Raw genomic sequence first — 21,595 nt, 5'->3', positions numbered from 1 at the left:
TATATATATATCCTTAGGCACTATATATTGGAAGAAATTTTTTTTAGAGCTAGCTAACATTTTACAGGTATCTTGGATATTAAGAGCTCTCAATTCTAAACTCCAGCATTAACCAATGTACTCACGGCAGTCATCTGGTTCATCAGACCCGTCACCACAATCATCCACAGTGTCACATTTCCACCAGAATGGAATACATTTATCTGTTTTGCAACGAAACTAAAAAAAAAAAAAAAAAATGTTGAAGAACCCAACTTGCATATAATGGATATTTAACATCTGACCAGAGAACAGCCTACCCTACTCTCTTGCAATTGTAAACAATCATGGTCTTAGAGCATTTCACAATATGTCCTAAATGCACAAGTAGTGAAATGATTTCCAGAGAAACACATTGTTTAGGAAAACCTCATTCCTTTATATATTGCCTATGGCTACTTTCAAACTACAACAATTGAGCTTTTTTACAGAGACCCTGTGGCAAGCAAAATCTCAAATATTTACTATTGGGCTCTTTGCAGAACACATTTGCTGACCCCTGAATAAGAGTTAAAAATCGTCAAGAATTCCAGGAATCAAGTTTAATTAATTTAGTTAACTTGAATTAATTTAATTGACATGCATTGTTCTAGGAATCTTGGACAATGCTTAATATCTCTCAGCCTCTGCTCCTTAACCATCAAATGTGAAGCTAAGGATAATTTGGAGGACACTTTTCAGCTTGGTTATGCTGGGATTCCATAAAATATCCTCAACACTGAAAATGCCTTTAGCAAAATAAATATCTTCCCTATAGACATTTTAAGTATATTTCCTTAAGGTAGTTGACTTTTATGCAGTTATTTTCAGCTTTAGGAATTTTTAAAAATGTACATGATCTTTTAGGATAAACAAAATGAAATTGTGGTAGCTTTTTAAGAAAGGGAAAATATAAATCCATGATAATCTTTATTGTTGAAAATATTAACTCTTTTTAAATAGAAGCACAGAAGAAGACTGCTAATAAGACTTTTATTCAATATTATGTATAAAACTATTTACTAAATATATTAGATGTATTTGTATTATCACCTTTTCATTTAGCAAAGCTAAAATATATTAATAACAAATATTTCTATAAAAGCATAACTCTATTTTTTTATTGAAATAAGAGGTTTTTGTTTTTATTATTCCTTCCATTTAAAATGAACCATCAAGTGGAAGATTAACAAGGGAAATTTGTTGAAATGTTATGTGGTGATACTCACTTTTAGGCTATTTAGCATACACGTGACTAGAGAAAAAATTCAGGACTTGACTATTGCACATTATTTTTTTAAAAAAGGTAATCCAAATTCAAATTCATCCACTAAGAGCACAAAACTACTTTTTCAGCTAATTTCTCTGTTGGCCAATTTTCACAGAGCCCAAGAAAGCAAGGCAATTTGTTCCTCACTCTGTGAACAAATTTCTTTCTTAGCATCACTTAGCTTTAAGCTTACCTCAGAAGATGGAAGAAATGAAAGGAAATCAGACTTTCCTTTCAGAAGGTACATGCATATTAAATACTTGCCATGAAAAGATTTATTCTGTTACCAACATTACAATGGATAAAGCTAAGTCCATTTCTTCAGGTGCCATCAACTTTGTTTTCTTCTCTTTAATAGAAATTCAGGGAAAAGCACACATCACAATATTCATCTAGGACTGAAATATTAGTTTTCTAATTTTCTCAAAGTTTTTCATTTTCTGTTTGATACATTTATGTTAGAATTCCCATGTGAGTGACTGATAGCACATAAGCATTTATTTTAGCATTTTGAATGTAGAAAAGATTTGTAACAGAAATATATAACCTATGTTCCATTTTTTCTTATAAAAATGGATTAGCAAGCTAAGAGGGTGTTCATTTAAAATATTGTAACATTCTTCAAGAGAGAATTCCGTGCACAACTTTGTTGAACCTGCCTGGACCTCATGAAACTCATTTAAAGGTAGATTGACGTTAATTGTATTATTAGGGCAAATATTGCCTTTTACTGGCTATATGGAGAGGAAGTAGAGCACTATGAATACGAGGTGACATGGGCTTTTCCCATATTTGCTCAACTGCTTTTCCCATATTTGCTTAGCCTTTGGTCATCCATTGTGGTTTTTCATGCATTACCAGAGGGGAAAAAAAAAATCACCTTTATAGAAAGTGACTGTCTGGGGAGATGAGGCTAACTCTGAAAGCAATTGCCTGAACACTAAACATTTCCAGTCATTAGAGTATATCAAAACCCATTCATAAGAACATTTCAGGTCTCCCGAGTCTCTTTAACGTCTTTCCAGTTATGATTCAAAAAATATCTAAAACATATATATGTATACATATATATTCACTAAATAGGTCTGATTTAAATAAACACCAACGGTTGGAATTATATATGACATAATGATTTTCTTCTCCATTTCATTTTTAATAACAACATAAAAGGATTCTGAGTTCAGAGAAGAGCAGGGTAAAATATATGTATCATGTTCCTTCTTTGCTAATCAACATTTTATTCATTACTCTCAAAAGGAAGATCTCTTTTATTCCATGTGTGAGATTAATTTTTTATACTTAAATTCTGTAACTTAAAAAAGATTAATGCTAGGTATAAATATAAAACACTCTTCATGGTAAATATTCTCCAAGACCAATATCTTCATAAAATAAACTGCAGAATACAATTATCAGTCACAAAGTGAAGCTATTACCAAAAATTATTAAGGCGCTCTGGTGCTATAATGGTTAGGGCATTTGGTTGCAAATCAGAAGGCCATTGGTTCGAACCTACCAGCTGCTCTGTGGAAGAAAGATGAGGCAGTCTACTTCCATAAAGATTTATAGCCTTGAAAATACAATGGGTGTTGCTATGAGTGTGAATCTACTGGATGATAGTGAGGTTAGTTTGATTTTGACTAACATGTAAACAAAGAGCCATGGTGGTGCAATGGTTGAGCAGTTTGCTGCTAACAGAAAGGTTTGTGGTTCAAACTTACCAGCTGCTCTGGTAGAAAAATGTGATAGTCTGCTTCTATAAAGATTTACAGCCATGGAGCCCTATGGGACAGTTCTACCTTGACCTATAGGGACACTATGAATCAGAAGACTTGAAGGCAGTACATTTGATTTGATTCTTTTAATATAGAAACAAGGATAAGATACACATCCCACATATAGTGAAGTTTAGTTGAAACAGAAAAAGTTTACTTTTGAAAATAAGTAAAGTCATTTTAAATATACTTTGCATTTTCTAATAAAAATTATTTACATTTAAAATGTAAATGATTGGTGCTGTAAGAATTTATTTTTTGCTGGATTTTGACCAGATTCTCATACAGACATTTTCAACCTTAACAGAATTCTTATTGGTGTGATTTGCTTATTTTATTTGTCAAAAATTCAATAGTGTTCTGGCATGTGTCATTGATTGCAAATATTAAATGATAAGTAATCAAAATCCCTTGTAAGACAAGTTAATTATGCAGTAGTTTTATTGGAAAACTTAATATTATGATTCTGAGTTACATAATTTGCTTAATTTTAATGCCTACCTCACTGAAAACTGTGTTTGTATAAACTGACCTTTCACCAAGGAGTGTAAAGCAGATTTTTCTCTCCAACCATATCAGAAAAGAATCAAAGTTAAAATAGCTACATAAATCAAATGACTTATAGTAACAATCACTAAAGGATTGTGATTTTGTTTTTGGTTAACTTTTTTCATTAAGAGGAAACAAATGAAGTGATAACATTTTTTTTTCTGAAAAATATGGCTGGAAACAAAGATATCTGGGTCACATTTGTGTTTGTTCTCTTTTACTTTTATCTTATTTATAAGAATCTTCATGAAAAAGACAACTGAGAGTTATATTAGTTTCTTAGAACTGCTGTAATAAATTACTACATTGTTTTCAACCACAGCAGAACTTTATTATCTCACAGTTATGAAGGCTAGAAGCTAAGAAAGAAGGTGCTGGCCAGGACATGATCTCTCTGAAGACTCTAGGGTAGCATCTATTTCATGCCTTTTTTCTTAGATTCGGGAGTTCTGTTGTTTGTAGATACAACATTCCAATCTCTGCCTCTCATGTCAGAGAGTGTTTCTCCAATGTGTGTTTCTCTCTCTGTATCTCTTCTCCTCTACTTGTAAAGATGTTAGTCATATTCAATTGAGGGTTCATCCTACTCCAGGATGACCTCATGCCAACTTGATTAGATCTACCAAGATCCTATTTCCAATACGGTTTTATTTTGAAGTTCCAGAAAAGACATGAATTTTGAGGGAACACTGTTGTTGTTGTTATGTGCTGTAGAGTCAGACCCAACTCATAGCGACCCTTCCTTGGGTTTCCAAGGCAGTATCACTACGGAAGTAGATTGCTAAACCTTCCTTCTGAGTTGAGGGAACACTATTCAAACCAATATAAGAGTACTGGAAAAATTATAGACATTTTAGTCTGGTCATCATTGATACCAAGTTTGGAAATCATTTAAGTATATGCATTAAAAATTTCTAGTTATACTTAGGTTTTCATATAGCTTGGAGTTTCAGGTATTCAGTCAATACAATTAGTTTTTCTTACACAATAATTTTTAAAGTTTTATTCTTTGATGTTTGAGATGTTCAGACATAGATCAAAGCATCCTGTAATGCACTTTAGTGGCTTAGGCTTGTGTCATTGCTACTAACTCAATTAATTCCTTGTTTTTGGGCCTCAACAGACTGACTTGAAGATCACTCCAGAGCAAAACACACAGAGATTATCTAGGAAGAATTTTGTTTAAACTACATATGCCTTTGCTTATACTATGCCTCAGTCACCTCAACATCTTGAATTATGTAAAAATCCTCTATGATTCTGCTATGCACACTCATGATTTGAATCATCATTCTGTGTGAATCTAAGAATATTTCTAAGCTCCATTCCAATGATATGTATTAAACTACTACTCCTTTTCTATGATGTATGTAATATTCATCCAATATTACACAAAAAGAAAAAAAAAGATTTGTTTTAATTAAATGGCTTATGCAGACAAAATTAATAAATAAATGAGATAAATTATTTTAACAACTTGCCCATACATCCCATAAAATAATTTCCAGATCTCCACTTACCTGACTAGCAGTGCAGTTGGATAAGCAAGTCCTATTATCAGCTGCAAGATAGAAGTTGGTAGGGCATGCACATGTATGGGTCTTTCCAGGGGCTAAAAGGCACAGATGACTGCAACCTCCATTATTTATCATGCAGAGATGTTTGGAGACTGAAGATAAAACAGAAACAACAACAAAATAAGATCATTAAGACCAATAATATAAGGTGGAATTATAGATAAGACATTTAAACTTTATACTTGTATCTTAATATGGCCTAGTAACCAAGAAATCAAGATTGTAAATATAATTTAATCTTGTTACCAATGCTATTTATTGCCCTATGACATTTATTTTACCATTAAATAATTTTAAGAATTCATTTCAATGAAAGCAAATATTTTAAGCAGATAAAACTGCCCCTGAGAAAAATAAAGAAGCTAAAAGAATTTTAGATGAGGTTATTCATATGTTCAGAATTCTAAACAGAAAATAAAACAGTGAAACTAATAGTACAGTGACTTTGTAGACAAGATATGTATTTTAACTGAAATTACAAAACTTTTATTATATTAGGACTGATATAATTCCTATTAGGTATACACTTAAGCAAATTTAATATATTTCTAGTTTTTGAGTCCTAGAACTACTGAAATGGAATTCCTTCTACCCAGCATCTCAGAAATTTAGACTTCTATTCTAACTGTTAATTACATTATTTCATAATGCATTCTTTACTTCTCTAACTGAATGTTTATTATAATTTCATCTTAGTACCATTCAACAGGTCAATTATTCTTTGTACAGATACTAAGTTTCTCATCTTATTCCTTATAACAGTAGTTGATATCAGTAGAACTCATCTTATAAAATGATTCTAAATAATGAAACTTGGCAATCTGTCTCAAAAATAAAATTGCACTTAAGCTTGGAGAAATAAAAAATGGAATGCTACTGAAAGATGTTGATGTGTTTATGGAAATCATGTAAAGAATAATTACCATCAGGTTGTCTATAAGAATGATACACCTGGATATCTGTGATGGCATGCCATGAGTTAATCAGTGAGAGTCTGTCTGTTCCAGAGGTTTTATGGGCACGGCTGAGCGACTTGGTTTTCCCATCAGTCCAGTAGATGTAGTCTTCAAACAATGTTAGTGCAATCACCCCTGGAATATCTTGATTAGGGACTGTAATAGGAGATGGTAAGATTAATGTTCAATCTTGGAAGACTGCCAGTTAAAATATTCAATACTGCATGGGCTGACAGATACAACCACTACGGAACTTCATGTGAATAATTGCTGTGACAACCTGTCAGGCCAGCAAGGTTCTTTATTACCTTTTAAGAGAATGCAGGATTGGGCACAAGAATTCACTTTGCTCAGATTTAGCTTGGTTCAATCAACCACTAGGAGGAAAATGAATAAGCTCCTACTCATAAGGAATGGCTGCTACACCAGAAACAAGTAATAGCCAACATTTTAAATAACCTATGTGTGAGTATGTGTGTGTTTGTGTGTGTGTGTACATGTATAGATAGATACAGTATTTTTACATAAATAACACATACTACATAATTTTTGCAAACTGCAATTCTGTAACACGTGATATGTGCTATATATACTTGTGTGCATTACTTACATGGGTACATTATATGAGAAAAATATTATGGAGAATATATACATTCTCCATCCAGGACCCTATGAGGCAGATAAGATATAAGAATTCTGTGTGGTGATTTGGAGTTAAATAATTTTAAACAATGATGGTTTCCTTTATGCTTCTAGCTTCTCATTATTTTCAAATAATTAATAAATTAAGAAAGCAGAAATTACCTAATTCACACAAAATTTCTGATATGTATCTTTGTACTAATTTTCAGAACTATTTTTAGAAATGCTGAGGAAAATTTCATTAACTGGCAAAAGACTGTCATTCCAGTATTACTTTTTTTTGAATAAATTAGAATTTTAATGACTGAGAATTAAGTTTTAGCATATTCTCTATTGAGTAGTAACTTGAAACTATAGAATTTCAAATACATTTCACCATTTGTAAGAAGGCATATGGCCTTATTTTAAAAAAATAATACATAGATTTATACTGTCAACAAAAAGTAGACATTTCTCATCCACTTACTTGTTATTTTTCATTCAGACAGCTCATATGTAATCAGAGAATTCACTATGAGTCAGAAATTACAGGGAATAAAATAAGAGTTCTTCAAATAAGTAACACTTTAATTCATTGATTGTTATCAATAATTTATCATGCAACCAGGAACATATTTCAGAATAGATACTAATGAAAGATATAAAATCAAGTTAAATCAGGTGGGTAGATTTTGATGTAAGTGCTCACAATTAAATTATCCATGTACTTCTATAAACATGCATAGCTAAAATGATAAGTGTACTTGGATAAAAGGATGAAACAGATCTGAGCTATTCATGTAAAGTATTCCACCTTTCCCCTTGGCTGTTTCATTCAAGAGAGGGATAACTTAAAATTTATTTTAATTTGGAAAAATATTAATATTTGAGTGAATCTTGGTGACGGGTGGTCATTATAATATTCTTTCTATTTTGTGTAGTTTGGAAATTTTCATAATACATTGGCAAAAAAAGTTGAAACCCTCATAAATATTCAATTCAGATCTCTTTGGACTCAAAGGAAGAAAATACATCTTTAAACAATTATTTAAAAAGTTAATATTCACTTTTAAAAAACTTAGTCTAAGATTTAATCAACTTTCAAGTCAAAATTAAGTTACTGAAATTATAATTATTATTGCATAAAGCAGCATATTGTTTTTAACTATTCAGGAGTAAGTAGCTAGTGGTTTTTGTTAAGTGCCATCCAGTCTAGTCTGAGTGATCCAGTCTAGTCAGAACAACCCTATGTACAACAAAATGAAACAGTGCCCTGTCCTGTGCCATCCTCACAACCTGTGGGACCATCATTACAGCTACTGTGTCAATCCATCTCATTGAGGGTCATCCTTTTTTTCTCTGACTCTCTATTTTACTAAGCATGCTATCCTTCTGCAGGCAATGGACCCTTCTGACTACATGACCAAAGTAGGTGAGATGAAGTCTGGCCATTCTCACTTCCAAGGAACATTCCAGCCACACTTCTTAGAGGATGGATTTGTTCATTATTCTAGCGGTCTATGATATTTTCAGTATTCTTTGCCAATGCCACAATTCAAAGGCATCAATATTCTCCTTGGGTCTTCTTTATTCATTGTCCAAGTTTCACATACATAGGAGGCAATTGAAAATGCCATAGCTTGAGTTAGGCACACCTTAGTCATCAAAGTGACATTTTTGCTTCTTAATACTTTCAAGAGGTCTCTTGCAGCATGTTTGCCAGTGCAATATGATATCTGATTTCTTGACTGCTGCTTCCATCAATATTGATTGTGTACCCAAGTAAAATTAAATCTTTGACAACTTTAACCTTTTTTTCATTTATTATGATGTTGTTTACTGGGCCAGTTGTAAGGATTTTTGTTTTCTTTATATTGAGATGTAGTCTATACTGAAAACTATAGTCTGATCTTCATCAGTAAGTGCTTCATGCTTCAAATCTCCTTCACTTTCAGAGAGCAAGATTGTATCTTTTGCATATATCAGGTTGTTACTGAGATTTCTTCCAATCCTGATACCACATTCTTCTTCTTATAGTCCAGCTTCTTGGATTATTCACTCAGCATACAGATTGAATAAATATGGTGAAAGGATACAACCTTGATGTATGCTCTTTCTGATTTTAAACCATGCAGTATTCTCTTGTTCTTTTCCAACGACATCCTTTTGGTCTATGTACATGTTCTTCATGAGCACAATTTAGTGTTCTAGAATTCCCATTCTTCTCAATGTTATCCATAATTTCTTATGATCCACACAGTCAAATGCCTTTGCACAGTCAATGAAAGAGAGGTAAACTTCTCTCGGGTATTCTTTGCTTGCAGCCAAGATCCGTCTGACATCATCCATGATATCCTTTTCTCCACATCCTCTTCTGAATCCAGCTTATATTTCTGGAAAATCTCTGTCAGTTTACTACTACTACATTCATTTTTGAGTTAGCTTCAGCAAAATTTGACTTGCATGTGGTATTAATGATATTGCTTGATAATTTCCACATTTCTTTGCAATGGGAACAAATATAGATCTCTGTCTTCCAGGCAGTTGGCCAAGTAGCTGTCTTCCAAATTTCTTGGCATAGACAAGTAAGTGCCTCTAGAGCTGCATTCATTTGTTGAAACATCTCAGTGGGTATTCCATTAATCCCTGTAGCCTTGTTTTTCAATTCCTTCAGTGCAGCTTGGACTTCTCCCTTCAGTATCATTGGTTCTTGATCATGTGCTACCTCCTGAAATAATTGAACATCATCCCGTTCTTTTTAGTACAGTGACTCTAAGTATTCCTTCCATCTTCTCTTTATGCTTCCAGAATTGTTCAATATTTTCCTCTCAGAATCATTAAATATTGCAATTCAAGGCTTAAAGTTTTCCTTTAGTTCTTTCAGCTTGAGAAATGCTAAGTATGATCTCCCTTTTGATTTTCTAACTCCAGGTCTTTGCACATTTCATTATAATACTTTACTGTGTCTTCTTGAGCCATGCTTTGAAATCTAATGTTCAGCTCTTTTATTTCAAAATTTCTTCCTTTTGCTTTAGCTACTCTCTGCTCAAAAGCAAGAGTCTTTTCTGACATTCATTTTGGTCTCTTCTTCCTTTCCTGTTTTTTTAATCATCTTTTGCTTTCTTCATGTATGATGTTCTTGATGTCATCCCACAACTCATTTAATCTTCAGTCATTGGTGTTAAATGTGTCAAATCTAGTCTTCAGATGGTCTCTAAATTCAGGTGGGATATGATCAAGGTCCTATTTAGGCTCTTGTGGATTTGTTTTCATTTTCTTCAGCTTCAAATTTAACTTGCATGTGAACAATTGCTGATCTGTTCTACAGTCAGATCCTGGCCCTATTTTGACTAATGATATTGAGCTTCTCCATCACCTCTTTCCACATATTTAATTGATTTGATTTCTGTATATTCCTTCTGGTGAGGTCCATGGGTATAGCCACCATTTATATTGTTGAGAAAAGGTATTTTCAATGAATGAGTCTCTGGTCTTGCAAAATTCTATCATGAGCTCTCCAGCATCAATTCTATCACCAAGGTCATATTATCCAACCACTGATGTTTCTTCTTGTTTCCAACTTTTGCATTCTGATCACCAGTGATTATCAATAAATTTTGATTGTATATTTGGTCAATTGCAGACTGCAGAAGTTGGTAAAAGTCTTCAATTTCTTTTTTTTTTTTTTTTTTTTTTTTGCTTTGGTACATACCAATGTAAATTTGCTTAATTATCATATTAACTGGTCTTCCTGGTGGTGGTTGTTGTTACGTGCCATTGAGTTGGCTCCAGCTCATAGTGACCCTATGTACAACAGAATGAAACACTGCCCAGTCCTGTGCCAGCTTCACAATCCCTGCTATACCTGAGCCCATCATTGCAGCTACTGTGTCAATCCATCTCATTGAGGACCTTCCCCTTTTCCATTGACCCTCCACTTGACCAAGCATGACATCCTTCTCCAGAGATATCTTCTGACATACCTTCTGACAATATGACCAAAGAAGGTGAGATGCTGATTGATGTGAGATGTCTAGCCATTCTCACTTCCAAGGAGCATTATGGCTGCACTTCCTCTGGGACAGATTTGTTAGCTCTTTTGGCAGTCGATGGTACTTTCAGTATGAACACCACAACTCAAAAGCGTCAACTCTTCTTTGGTCTTCCTAGTTCATTGTCCAGCTCTCACATGCATATCAGGTGATTGAAAATACAATGGCTTGGATTAGGTGCTCTTTATTCTTCAAGGAGACATCTTTGCTCTTTAGCCCTTTAAGAGGTCTTTTGCAGCAGATTTTCCCAGTGCAATATGCTGTCTGTTGTCCTGATTTCTGCTTCCATTGGTGTTGATTGTGGAACCAACTAATATGAAATCTTTTTTTAAATAACTTCAACCTTTTCTCCATTTATTGTGATGCTATATATTGGTCCAGTTATGAGAATTTTTGTTTTCTTTATGCTAATATGTAATCCATACAGCAGACTGAAGTCTTTAATATTTATTAGTAAGTGCTTCAAGTCATTCTCACTTGCAGCAAGCAAAGTTGTGTCATCTGTGTGTCTCAGGTTGCTAATGAGTCTTCCTCCAATCCTGATGTCATGTTCTTGTTCATATAGTCCAGCTTCTTGGATTATTTGTTCAGCATACATATTGAATAAATATGTTGAAAGGATACAACCCTGATACACTTCCTTCCTGATTTTAAGCCATTCAGTAGCCGCCTTGTTCTGTTCAAATGACAGCCTTCTGGTCTATGTACAGGTTCCTGATGAGCACAATCAAGTGTGCTGGAATTCCCATTCTTCTCAACGTTATCCATAATTTGTTATGATGCACACTATTGAATACTTTTGCATAGTCAATAAAACAAAAGTAAACATATTTCTGGTATTGTTGCTTTCAGCCAAGATTCATCTGATATCAACAATGATATCCACTATTCCTTGTCCTCTTCTGATGTATACACAATGCTGTCAGTTATAGGATAATATCCATAAACCTACTAGGAAGATTCTGAGGAAGTCTTCCTGGTAAGCTTATGGATATTATCCTAACACTGACAGCATTGAACTTCAGGATACATCTTGAAATGTTCTTTTTGACATTCCTCTTCAATTTGTCATTCTCTTAATAATAGACTATATGGTTGTTTGATTCAAAATGGCCAATTTCAGTCCATTTCAACTTATAATTTCTAGAATATTTATCTTTTCCATTTCATTTTTGACAACTTCCAATTTCCCTAGATTTATATTGGTACATTCTACATTCCTATTATTAATGGATACTTGCAGTTATTTCTTCCCATTTTGAGTCATGCTCCATCAGCAAATGAAGATCTGAAAGTTTTACTCCACCCATGTCATTAGGTCGACTCAACTTTGAGGAGGCAGCTCTTCCTCAGTCATATTTTGATTGCCTTCTAACCTGAGGGACTCATCTTCAGGCACTGTATCAGAAAATGTTTCACTGCTATTCATAAAGTATTTTAGTAATATATCAGACAGTGTTTCACTGCTATTCAAAGGTGGACTATTCTTTCAGAAGTGGATGGCCTGGCCTTCTATCCAGTCTGTTTTAGCCTAGAAACTCTGCTGAAACCTGTCCACCATGGCTGACCCTGCTGGTATTCAAAATACCAGTGACACAGCCTCCAGCTTAACAGCAACACACAAGCTACCACAGTATAACAAACTGATAGACGAGTGGTGTAGGAGTAAGTGTAACTGACATTTATTAAGCATATCCAGTGGCATTAAAATAAATGAATAAATATAAAAATAAGTATGGCCATTGAGTTGATTCCAACTCATAGCAATCTTATAGGACAGAGTAGAATTGCCCCTATAGGGTTTCTGATGCTGTAAATTTTCATAGCAGCAGACTGCCTCATTTTCTGCCATGGAACAGGTGGTGGTTCTGAACCACTGGCCTTTTGATTAGCAGCCCAATACTTTAACCACAACACTGCCAGTGCTCCTACTCCTGTGGCACTAAGGTAGTGATTACCAGTGGAGTAAGAATGGGGGTAAAATTGTCCCACAAGAAAGAATTATGAAACCCAAAACATCAATAGTTCTAGGTAGAGAAATTCTCATAAAGAGATCCATTTTGCACATCTTATTTCATTTATACTCTAAACAACTCTACTGTGCAGTAGTAGCCATCACTTTGTGGATAAAGAAACTAAGGTTTGGAAAACTTAAGTAATTTGACAAAAAGAGAGAGGGAGAACATCTAGTAAATGATGGAAATGGTATTTGAATCAGGTTGGCTTCTTGTCCTTACCAAACTAACACAGCCTTTATAAGAGAAAATTTAGTAAAGTATATTAAGTAACAGAACCAATTCCATAAGCCCCGTGAATGACAGTTTATTTGATTACTTGATTATAATTACACTATATATGGTTTCTAGAGTTGGGACAATATAAGTTCCGGACAACTTTGCTATCTCTAAGCGTGTAATGTTTGCTCATCAGAAACCTTTTGGAATCAGAAAATCACCATAAATTTAAGGTAACTTTTCTGAAATCAGTAAACTTTTATTTCAGAAGAAATAATAGCACATAGATTAGTGCAACAAGAATATAGAAAAGTCAGGTCAGAGTGAACATAATTATTTTATTTGCCCAAAGTGACCATCTGTTGGATTCAATTCTTTGCTTGACATTGGCATTGACTGTCACTAGTAGCTTCAGAAGCTCTTTCCAAGACTGCACATTTGGCAAATGTACTTAATTCCTGAGCAGCATCAAATATAATTACCAGACTATTTGTTCTAGAGAAAATGAACAAAGTTAGAACACTAACTTGTCTTAACAGGGGTAAATGTAGCCTCTTATAACATTATACTGGGTCCATCAAGCTACTCTTCTAAGTTCCTTTAATACCACAAGCAGCACCAAGCCAGAGCAAACAAAACAAAGGCAAGTAATGAACAGACAAATAAAACTCTTTACATAATGTTTAAGAGCACTGAACTCATAACATGACAGCATGCTTCATCTCCTCTTTAGGATCTAAATCTCTTCAGCAAAAGTTGATTGACTACCTGCTTAAGCTTCAATGGAGGAAAACATTGCTACCATGATAAATCCAAATAAATGAATGCTGTATTTTTTCTTTTCATATACATTAAAAAGCTCAAATCAGTCTGCTGCAACAGTAGTAGAGAGTTCAATACATTGAGATTAAATGTGAGAATGTTCTGAGTCAAAAATGTCATATATTTGGCACTAGAATATCTCCTTAGGAGACACATGGACAAAAAACTGTCTTCATTCAATGAGAGAAAAAAAAAAATGTTTATGTGTCTTATTTATTTATTTTACCTTAACGTATCATGGCTACATATCCTTAGCAATATGTGTATGTACAATATATACATTATGTGTTAGCATAGTGGGTAAAATACATGCATAAGGAGCTCTGGTGCCATTGTAGATAAGACATTTGGCTGCTAACCAGAAAGTCAGTGGTTCAAGCCTACTGGCTGTGCCTCAGGAGAAAGATGAAACAATCTACTTCCATAAATATTTACACCCTTAGAAACCCAGTGGGGGTTACTATGAGTTGGGATTGACTCAATGGCAGTAGGTTTCACATATATCATATATATATACCAAAAACCAAAACCAAACTCAATACTGTTGAGTCTGATGTGACCCACAGCGACCCCTTCTTGGGTTTCTAAGGCAGTATCACTACGGAAGTAGATTGCCCAATCTTCCTTCCGAGGAGTGGCTGGTGGGTTTGAGCTGCCAGCCTTCTGGTTAGCAATCAAATGCCTTAGGCACTATATAATACTTATTATAAATATTGTATATATAGAGAGAGATAGTCAAGATAACAGGAATTATAATTTAAATGAAAAGTAATTTTGTAGTCAGTGCAGTCAAAAAAACTACAGAATGTGCTGGTATAAGAGAAACATTCAGCAAACTTTTACTAGTTCTGAGATGTGGTTGAGTTTGGTGAAGCTTAGAATTTTCTTAAATATTGTTGTCATACATAAGATTCCATTGCTTAATTAAAAGAGAAATGTGAAAAATGTTTGAGGAGACTTTCCTTTACAGGTATTGAGTAGACACATTAAAAAAAAAAAAAAAGAAAAGAAAGAAAAAGCAGAACAAAAAAATTACTGTGTGGGCCTTAGCTTCAAAACCAAACCAAACTCAATGCCATCGACTCCATTCCAACTCATAGAGAATGCATTGGGTTTACCAGGCAGTAAATCTTTACAGAAATAGATTGCCCAGTCTTCCTTCCATGGAGTGGCTCATGGGTTTGAACCACCAGCTTTCTGGGTAGCAGTCAAGTGCCTTATGTGTTACGCCACCAGTGGTGCTTATTATACATTTAAAGCCTATTTTAACACTTCTAATTATAGTTTGGTCCCTGTACTGTAGATCAATATTACTAATTGCACTTCTTCTAGAATTTTTTTATACTCAAGCGTTAGGCTCCATTTTTAGTTTATAGACTACATCTACCAGAAGAAAGGAGTTGATATTTGACAAAAAGTAAACCAAAGAAATATTCCTTTGTGAAGTGTCTCCCTTCTGGTCAAGTTGAAGCTATCCTATTAAGTCTCTTCATGCCACTACACTACCAGAACTCCCAGTCACTTAGTAATTATGATGAATAGAAAAGGTGGCAATCCAGAACATGCTTTCAGTTTAACTGTTGCCTCACAGCTAGAGATACTTTATTGTAATACTTTTGATTATTCAGCTTTTGCACAGCATTTATTGTGCTAAACAAGAGTACTCTTGGATAATATAACTCTAATTTTATATTTCAGACTAATCTAGTTTAAATACTTAAGAACAAAATGCACTAGTAACACAGTATTCTTCTTTCATCAAGTTCAATTATCTTAGTGCTATGGATAGGGCAAAACATTGGGATAATGGCAATTGGATATGACTGTTGAGTTAGTTAATAATGACATAAAAATTTCACTAGTGATGCTCTATTTTTTTTTTTCCTTTATTTCTCCTCCTAGATTTACTTTAAGGGTCTAAATATTGTTTTGAAAAATTTTTTTTATATGCAGCAACTTATTGTTTCAAAAATATTTATAAAGGGAACATATACAGGTGGTGAACAAACACATGAGGAAATGCTCACAATCATTACTATTGGAGAGATGTAAATCAAAACAACAATGAGATATCATCTCACCCCAGCAATAATATCAAAGTTCAACAAAACAGAAAATAACAAATGCTGGTGAGGGTGTGGAGAGATTGGAACTCTCATGCACTTGGTGGGACTGTAAAATGGCATAGCCACTGTGGAAAACAGCATGATATTTCCTTAAAAAAATTAAAAATAGAAATACCATTTGATCCAGAAATTCCATTACTAGTAATATATTCTAAAAAGGTGAGAGCTGGGACACAAATATGCACACCCATGTTCGAATCAACACAATTTACCACAGCAAAGAGATGGAAATAACCTACATGTCCATCAACAGCTGAATGGACCATCAACCAAATTATGATGTACTCATACAATGGAATACTATGCAATATTAAAGAATAATGAAGAATACACAAATCATCTCACAACATAGATGAGTTTGGAAGACATTATGCTCAGTGAAGTAAGTCAATCACAGAAGGACAAATATTGTATGAGTCTATTGTTATTTAAAAAAACTCAAGGAAAGGTTTGTGCAGAGAAGGAAATGTACTTTGATGGTTACTGGGGATGGAAAGTAAGGGGAGTGAAAATTTCAGACTAGTTGGGGGTCACATGTTGATTTGGGTGAAAGGAAGGGCAGTATGGAAAAAGTTTGTGACCAACCCAGTGACAACAAGGAAAGAGAGGTCATATAAATGCACAGAAAAAATATAGACAACAGAGGAAAATACTATTATATTTACAATACTGTATCACCAGTGACATCAAACACTAAAAACAAGCTGTGGGTAAGTGCATAGACAGATGAGAAGATCAGGTGGGGGTAGGTGAACAGGAATATGTCCAAGACCAAGGATAGATTTGGCTGAAGATATGTACTTGGGCTAAAAAATTATCCACATACATTACACAAGTAACAGAGGACTAGGTTGGAGTTGCTTCTCAGAGACAATTAAACACCTTGAGGGAGAGAATCACCAGGTCTGTGGGCTCAGGACCATTGTCTTGGGGAACATCATGCTTAATTGACACAACATAGTACATAAAAATCTTGTTCTACAACCTATTTTGGTGTGCAGCTAATGAGGTCTTAAAAGCTTTCAAGCAGCCATTAAAGATGCAACTTTGGTCTCCTGTCATCTAGAGCAAAGAAGAGGGAAGAAAATCAAAGTAATTTGGAAACAATTAGTCTAAAGATATGATGGATACAAGGACCTCAGCCTTCATGACTCCAAGACCAGAAGAACTAGATGATGCCCAGCTACCAATGCCAACCCTTCAGAAAGGGATCAAAATTGGAGATCCTGGATAGGGTGGGAGGAAAAAATGTGGAACAAAATTAAAAAACACAAAAATGACCAGAATTCCTGGTTGAATAGAGACTGGAGGAATCCTAGAGACTATGGCCCAAGGTTGTCCTTTTGCCTAGAAATGGACTCACTTCCATGGATTGGCTCTCAGCTTAACAGTAGAAAGACCTGCAAGCAGAACACCTACCCAAGGAAAATGCACACATCAACCTTAGGGAAATGCATCCCTTAGATTAGTCAGCCATGAGACATTAGAGGGGCAGCATTCACATAGAGGGAAAGCTGGACAGACAGGAATGCATAGATAAAAAGGGCACAGGGTGGAGAGGGAAGGAGAATTTTTCATGCTCGGGGATTGTAATCAGAGTTGTGAAATTAAATGTGCGTGAACTGTTGAGAATAAATGGAACCTATTTTGTAAATTTGCAAAGGTGCTAGGAACAATTTTTAAATTATTGGACCAGAATCAGACCACCAAATTCAGTAATAATTTTAATGAGGAAATTCAAATGCTTTTTAGAGAATTTACATTCAGTATGGATTATTTGAGTTATAAAGAATTTAATATGTTGTTTGAAAGGAAATACCTGAATGATCAGTGTTCCCATAAGGTCAAGGTTTAATAAAATTCAAACTATTCCCCATCTTTGACCTGTATATTTCTAAATTATTCATAATATAAAGTCAAATGTGGCTATTTCAATATTTAGGAGCTCTGGTGGTATAGTTCCTAAGGCATTTGACCACTAACCAGAAGGCTGGCAGTTCAAACCCACCAGCCACTACTCAGAAGGAAGCCTGGGCAATCTACTTCTGTAGTGATACCACCTCAGAAACCCAAGGAGGAGTCACTATGAGTTGGAGCCAACTAGAAAGCAGTAAGTTTGATTTTTTTTTTTTTTTTTTTAAGTTCAATATTTAACATCTAAATAGAGAAGTCCTATGAAGGAAGGTTGGGCATTCCTACTTCCTTAGTGATACTGCCTCGGAAACCCAAGGAGGGGTTGCTATGAGTCGGGGCCTACTCGATGGCAAATAACAACAACAACATGAATGTGAGGATTTAGTAAACAAACTACAAATTACTCATTTTGAAAACTAGACTATTCCTAATTCTTCCCTTGATGATAACACTGCTGTCCAACCTCTGAAGTAAACAAAAGTAATACCGCTTCATGCACATAGCAAGGGTATATTTCTGTTACTTTGAAGCATTCTTAGCCTTTCTGTTCATGGCACAGGACTTAACAGGCATTGATGATGTATCTATCAGATACTAAATGTATGAGTTATGATATTCTAAACACATATATGTTAAGAATATGTTTGTCAGAAAGTCCTAATGAAGCCTGAAGGATTTTAACAAGCACTTGTCTCGGTGACAGCTATAAATAGAGTCATTTACATAAATTTGGTATCTTGTCTTTCCATATTCCAGCCTTGATAAATGTGCATAGAATAAAGAGAGAAAGAAGTATAATGTTAAAAATTTTCAAATGTATTCTTGGTAGTCCTAGGAATAAATAGGAGTAAGTGAGGGAATTGATAGAATAAGCTTCTTCTACCATTTGCGATCTCAACTAAATTCTGTCAGAGCATATAAGAATACACTGATTACATAAAACTATTTTATTCTACGTATAAGATCACTGAGTCATAGTTTGGTAAGGCAACTTGCCTAAATTTAGAGAGTATCCTGGACCCAAGCAGGCCTACTGATCCCTAGTGTACTTAACATTTCTGCACGCTATACAACCTCTGGTAGCACAGTGCCAAAGGCACTTGATTGCTAACCAGAAGGCTGGTGGTTCAAACCCACCAGCCACTCCTTGGAAGGAAGGTTGGGCTATCTACTTCCATAGTGATACTGCCTCGGCAACCCAAGGAGGAGTTACTATGAGTCGGGTCCGACTCGATGGCACATAACAACAACAACAACAATACAGCCACTGCCATCAAGTCAATTTTGACTCACAGCAACCCTATAGGACAGAATAGAACTGGTGGCACAGTGCCTAAGTCATTTGGCTGCTAACCAGAACGTTGGAGGTTCAAACCCACCAGCCCTTCTATGGAAAGAAGATGGGGCAATCTACTTCTGTAATGATTTACCACTCTGGAAACCCAACGGGTGTTGTTATGAGTTGGAATTGACAGGATGGCAGTGAGTTAGGATTTTTTTGGTATGGAGTTTCCAAAGCTGTAAATCTTTATCAAGGCAGACTGCTGTATCTTTCTGCGGTGGAGCCATTGGTAGGTTCAAACTGCTGACCTTTGGTTAGTAGCCAAATGCTTTAACCATTAAGATTCCAGACTCCACCTCTGCATACTACACTATGTTGTAATTTGGTTGGATAAATTGTTTTAAGTGACTGAAACTCATCTTAGGGTAGTACTTAAAATTATCTTACTTAAAGAAAATATGAAATATATATGACATTTGCAAAATTATAATCAGTTTTAAAAATGTATGCTATTTAATGTAACATGTTCTCTTCAAGGAAAAGAACTGAAATGCATAATTGACACTGAAATTCTCAGGCTTTTTAGAAACAGCAGTTAATTTCAATTTATTTTACTGGTTCAAGAACATTTCTATAGTAACTGAATTATATTTTGCTTCTTTCTATTAACTGTTATTGTATTGTAAACAGCAGCAGAGCAACACTGTTGGCATAAAGTGAAATCTACTGTTTGTAATGGACTGTGAATGATAGGAATCTTTTTTTTTTTTTAATTCTTTTTTTCAGAAGCACTAAAATGCAATAACTTACTCAGAAAGAAATACACCAGAATACACCAGAATATGTCTTTAGGGTGTACAAGATTGTTTATTAGTGTCTTACTTTTATTTGTGAGCTTTACTGAATGCAATTGGATTTCATAATATATAAGCACAAATTATTCCCTTGTGTTTTTCAGTGATTTTTTCTCCGGGGGCAGGGCATATGTCTTACATTGTTTCCCCAATGGTGTTCTGAGATTTGAATTCTTTTATCCAACATTAATTAACTAGACTGTCACTGCAAGGGTTATGATTGAAATTTTTAAATCCAAACACAAAACTTCCCCTTCACAATAGAAACTGGTTTCCCAGAGCAATAAACAAACAGTAGAGTTATACTATGATATTGACACTTCAGTAAGAGGTTCTTTAGGTCTGGAGGCTTAGAAAAAGCTACTGCTTAAATGAAGAGCTGTAGTCAATATAATTATATGACATTTTAAACAATTTGCCCACAAAATAAACGATAGTTTAGTGAAAACTATAGTTTAGATCATACCTAACTACTACTCTACAGAGAAATTAGCAGTTATGAGTATATATTTTTTCAATATGTTAGATAAAAAATATACATGACTAACTGATTTAACACAAATTTAAATCATTTAGTGGCGTAGTACCTAAGGCCTTTGACTGCTAACCAGAAGGCTGGTGGTTCAAACCCACCAGTCACTCCGCGGAAGGACTGGGCAAATTACTTCCGTAGAGTTACTACCTCGGAAACCCATGAGACCACTATGAGTGGAAGTGACTAGGCAGTAAGAATTTTTTTTAAATGACATACAAAATAGTTTTCTGAAGAAAAAAAAAAAAAATACTGTTGTTGTTATGTGTCCTCGAGTTGGACCAACTCATAGCGACCCATTCTTGGGTTTCCAAGGTAGTATCACTATGGAAGTAGATTGCCCAACCATCCTTCCCAGGAGTGGCTGGTGGGTTTGAACCGCCAGCCTTCTGGTTAGCGGTCAAGTGCCTTGGGCACTACGCTACCAGAGCTAAAACAACATAAAAAGTCAGTCAAACATACCTTTTGCTGTGCTTACCATTTTGTTTACTGTTCATACAGTAATTTCAATTCTGTTGTCAAGATACCAACTGCCTTAACATCTCTCGAGCTCAACGTTACAACTAATAAATAATGAAGAATACTAAGTCTGAATTTATGTTCAATTATATAAGTTTTCTCCCCCCTCGATGATTTGGCCAGTTAACAAATTTTCAACTTTAAGTGATATTAATAACTTTTGAGAAAACACAATGTTAGGGAGAACTGGGGATATTTTTGGCAATTTGAGATTTTTATCAAGGCTACTGATAACTGGGGAAGTATTTGATTATTACAAATTTTTCAATCTACCTCAGAATTAAAATGAAAAATATTAATAGGATATTAAAATTTTAGGACTTGGCGAATATTCTAAAAGGTTTGTTTGATCTACCTAAGTGAAGGCTTAGAATTTCAGATCTTGAATTCCCTTTGATAGCATTTTTTCCAAAATTCTTATTTCTATACATGAGGCAATTGGTGCCAAGGGAAATCACTTATTCATGTTCAAGATTAAAAAAAAAAAAAAAAAA

At 34.6% G+C, this 21,595-nt stretch overlaps 1 protein-coding gene across 1 annotated transcript in view; it reads right to left on the bottom strand.

Moving 5' to 3' along the window:
- The window catches only part of LRP1B (LDL receptor related protein 1B), a 1,967,638-nt gene that overhangs the window by 341,337 nt on the left and 1,604,706 nt on the right, over positions 1-21,595 (bottom strand). The window contains exons 61-63 of the mRNA XM_007946050.1: positions 6,113-6,301; positions 5,133-5,281; positions 126-219 (exon numbers count right to left, since the gene is read on the bottom strand). Coding sequence (XP_007944241.1) covers positions 126-219; positions 5,133-5,281; positions 6,113-6,301 — 432 coding nt within the window. The remainder of the gene's footprint in view (positions 1-125; positions 220-5,132; positions 5,282-6,112; positions 6,302-21,595) is intronic.

The sequence above is a fragment of the Orycteropus afer genome, unplaced genomic scaffold (genome assembly GCF_000298275.1).
Source record: "Orycteropus afer afer isolate SDZICR_OR568_19922 unplaced genomic scaffold, OryAfe1.0 scaffold00148, whole genome shotgun sequence".
Classification (NCBI taxonomy): Eukaryota; Metazoa; Chordata; class Mammalia; order Tubulidentata; family Orycteropodidae; genus Orycteropus; species Orycteropus afer.
Note: the sequence above shows the minus strand (reverse complement) of the source record. Positions and strands in the feature narration are given on the sequence as shown.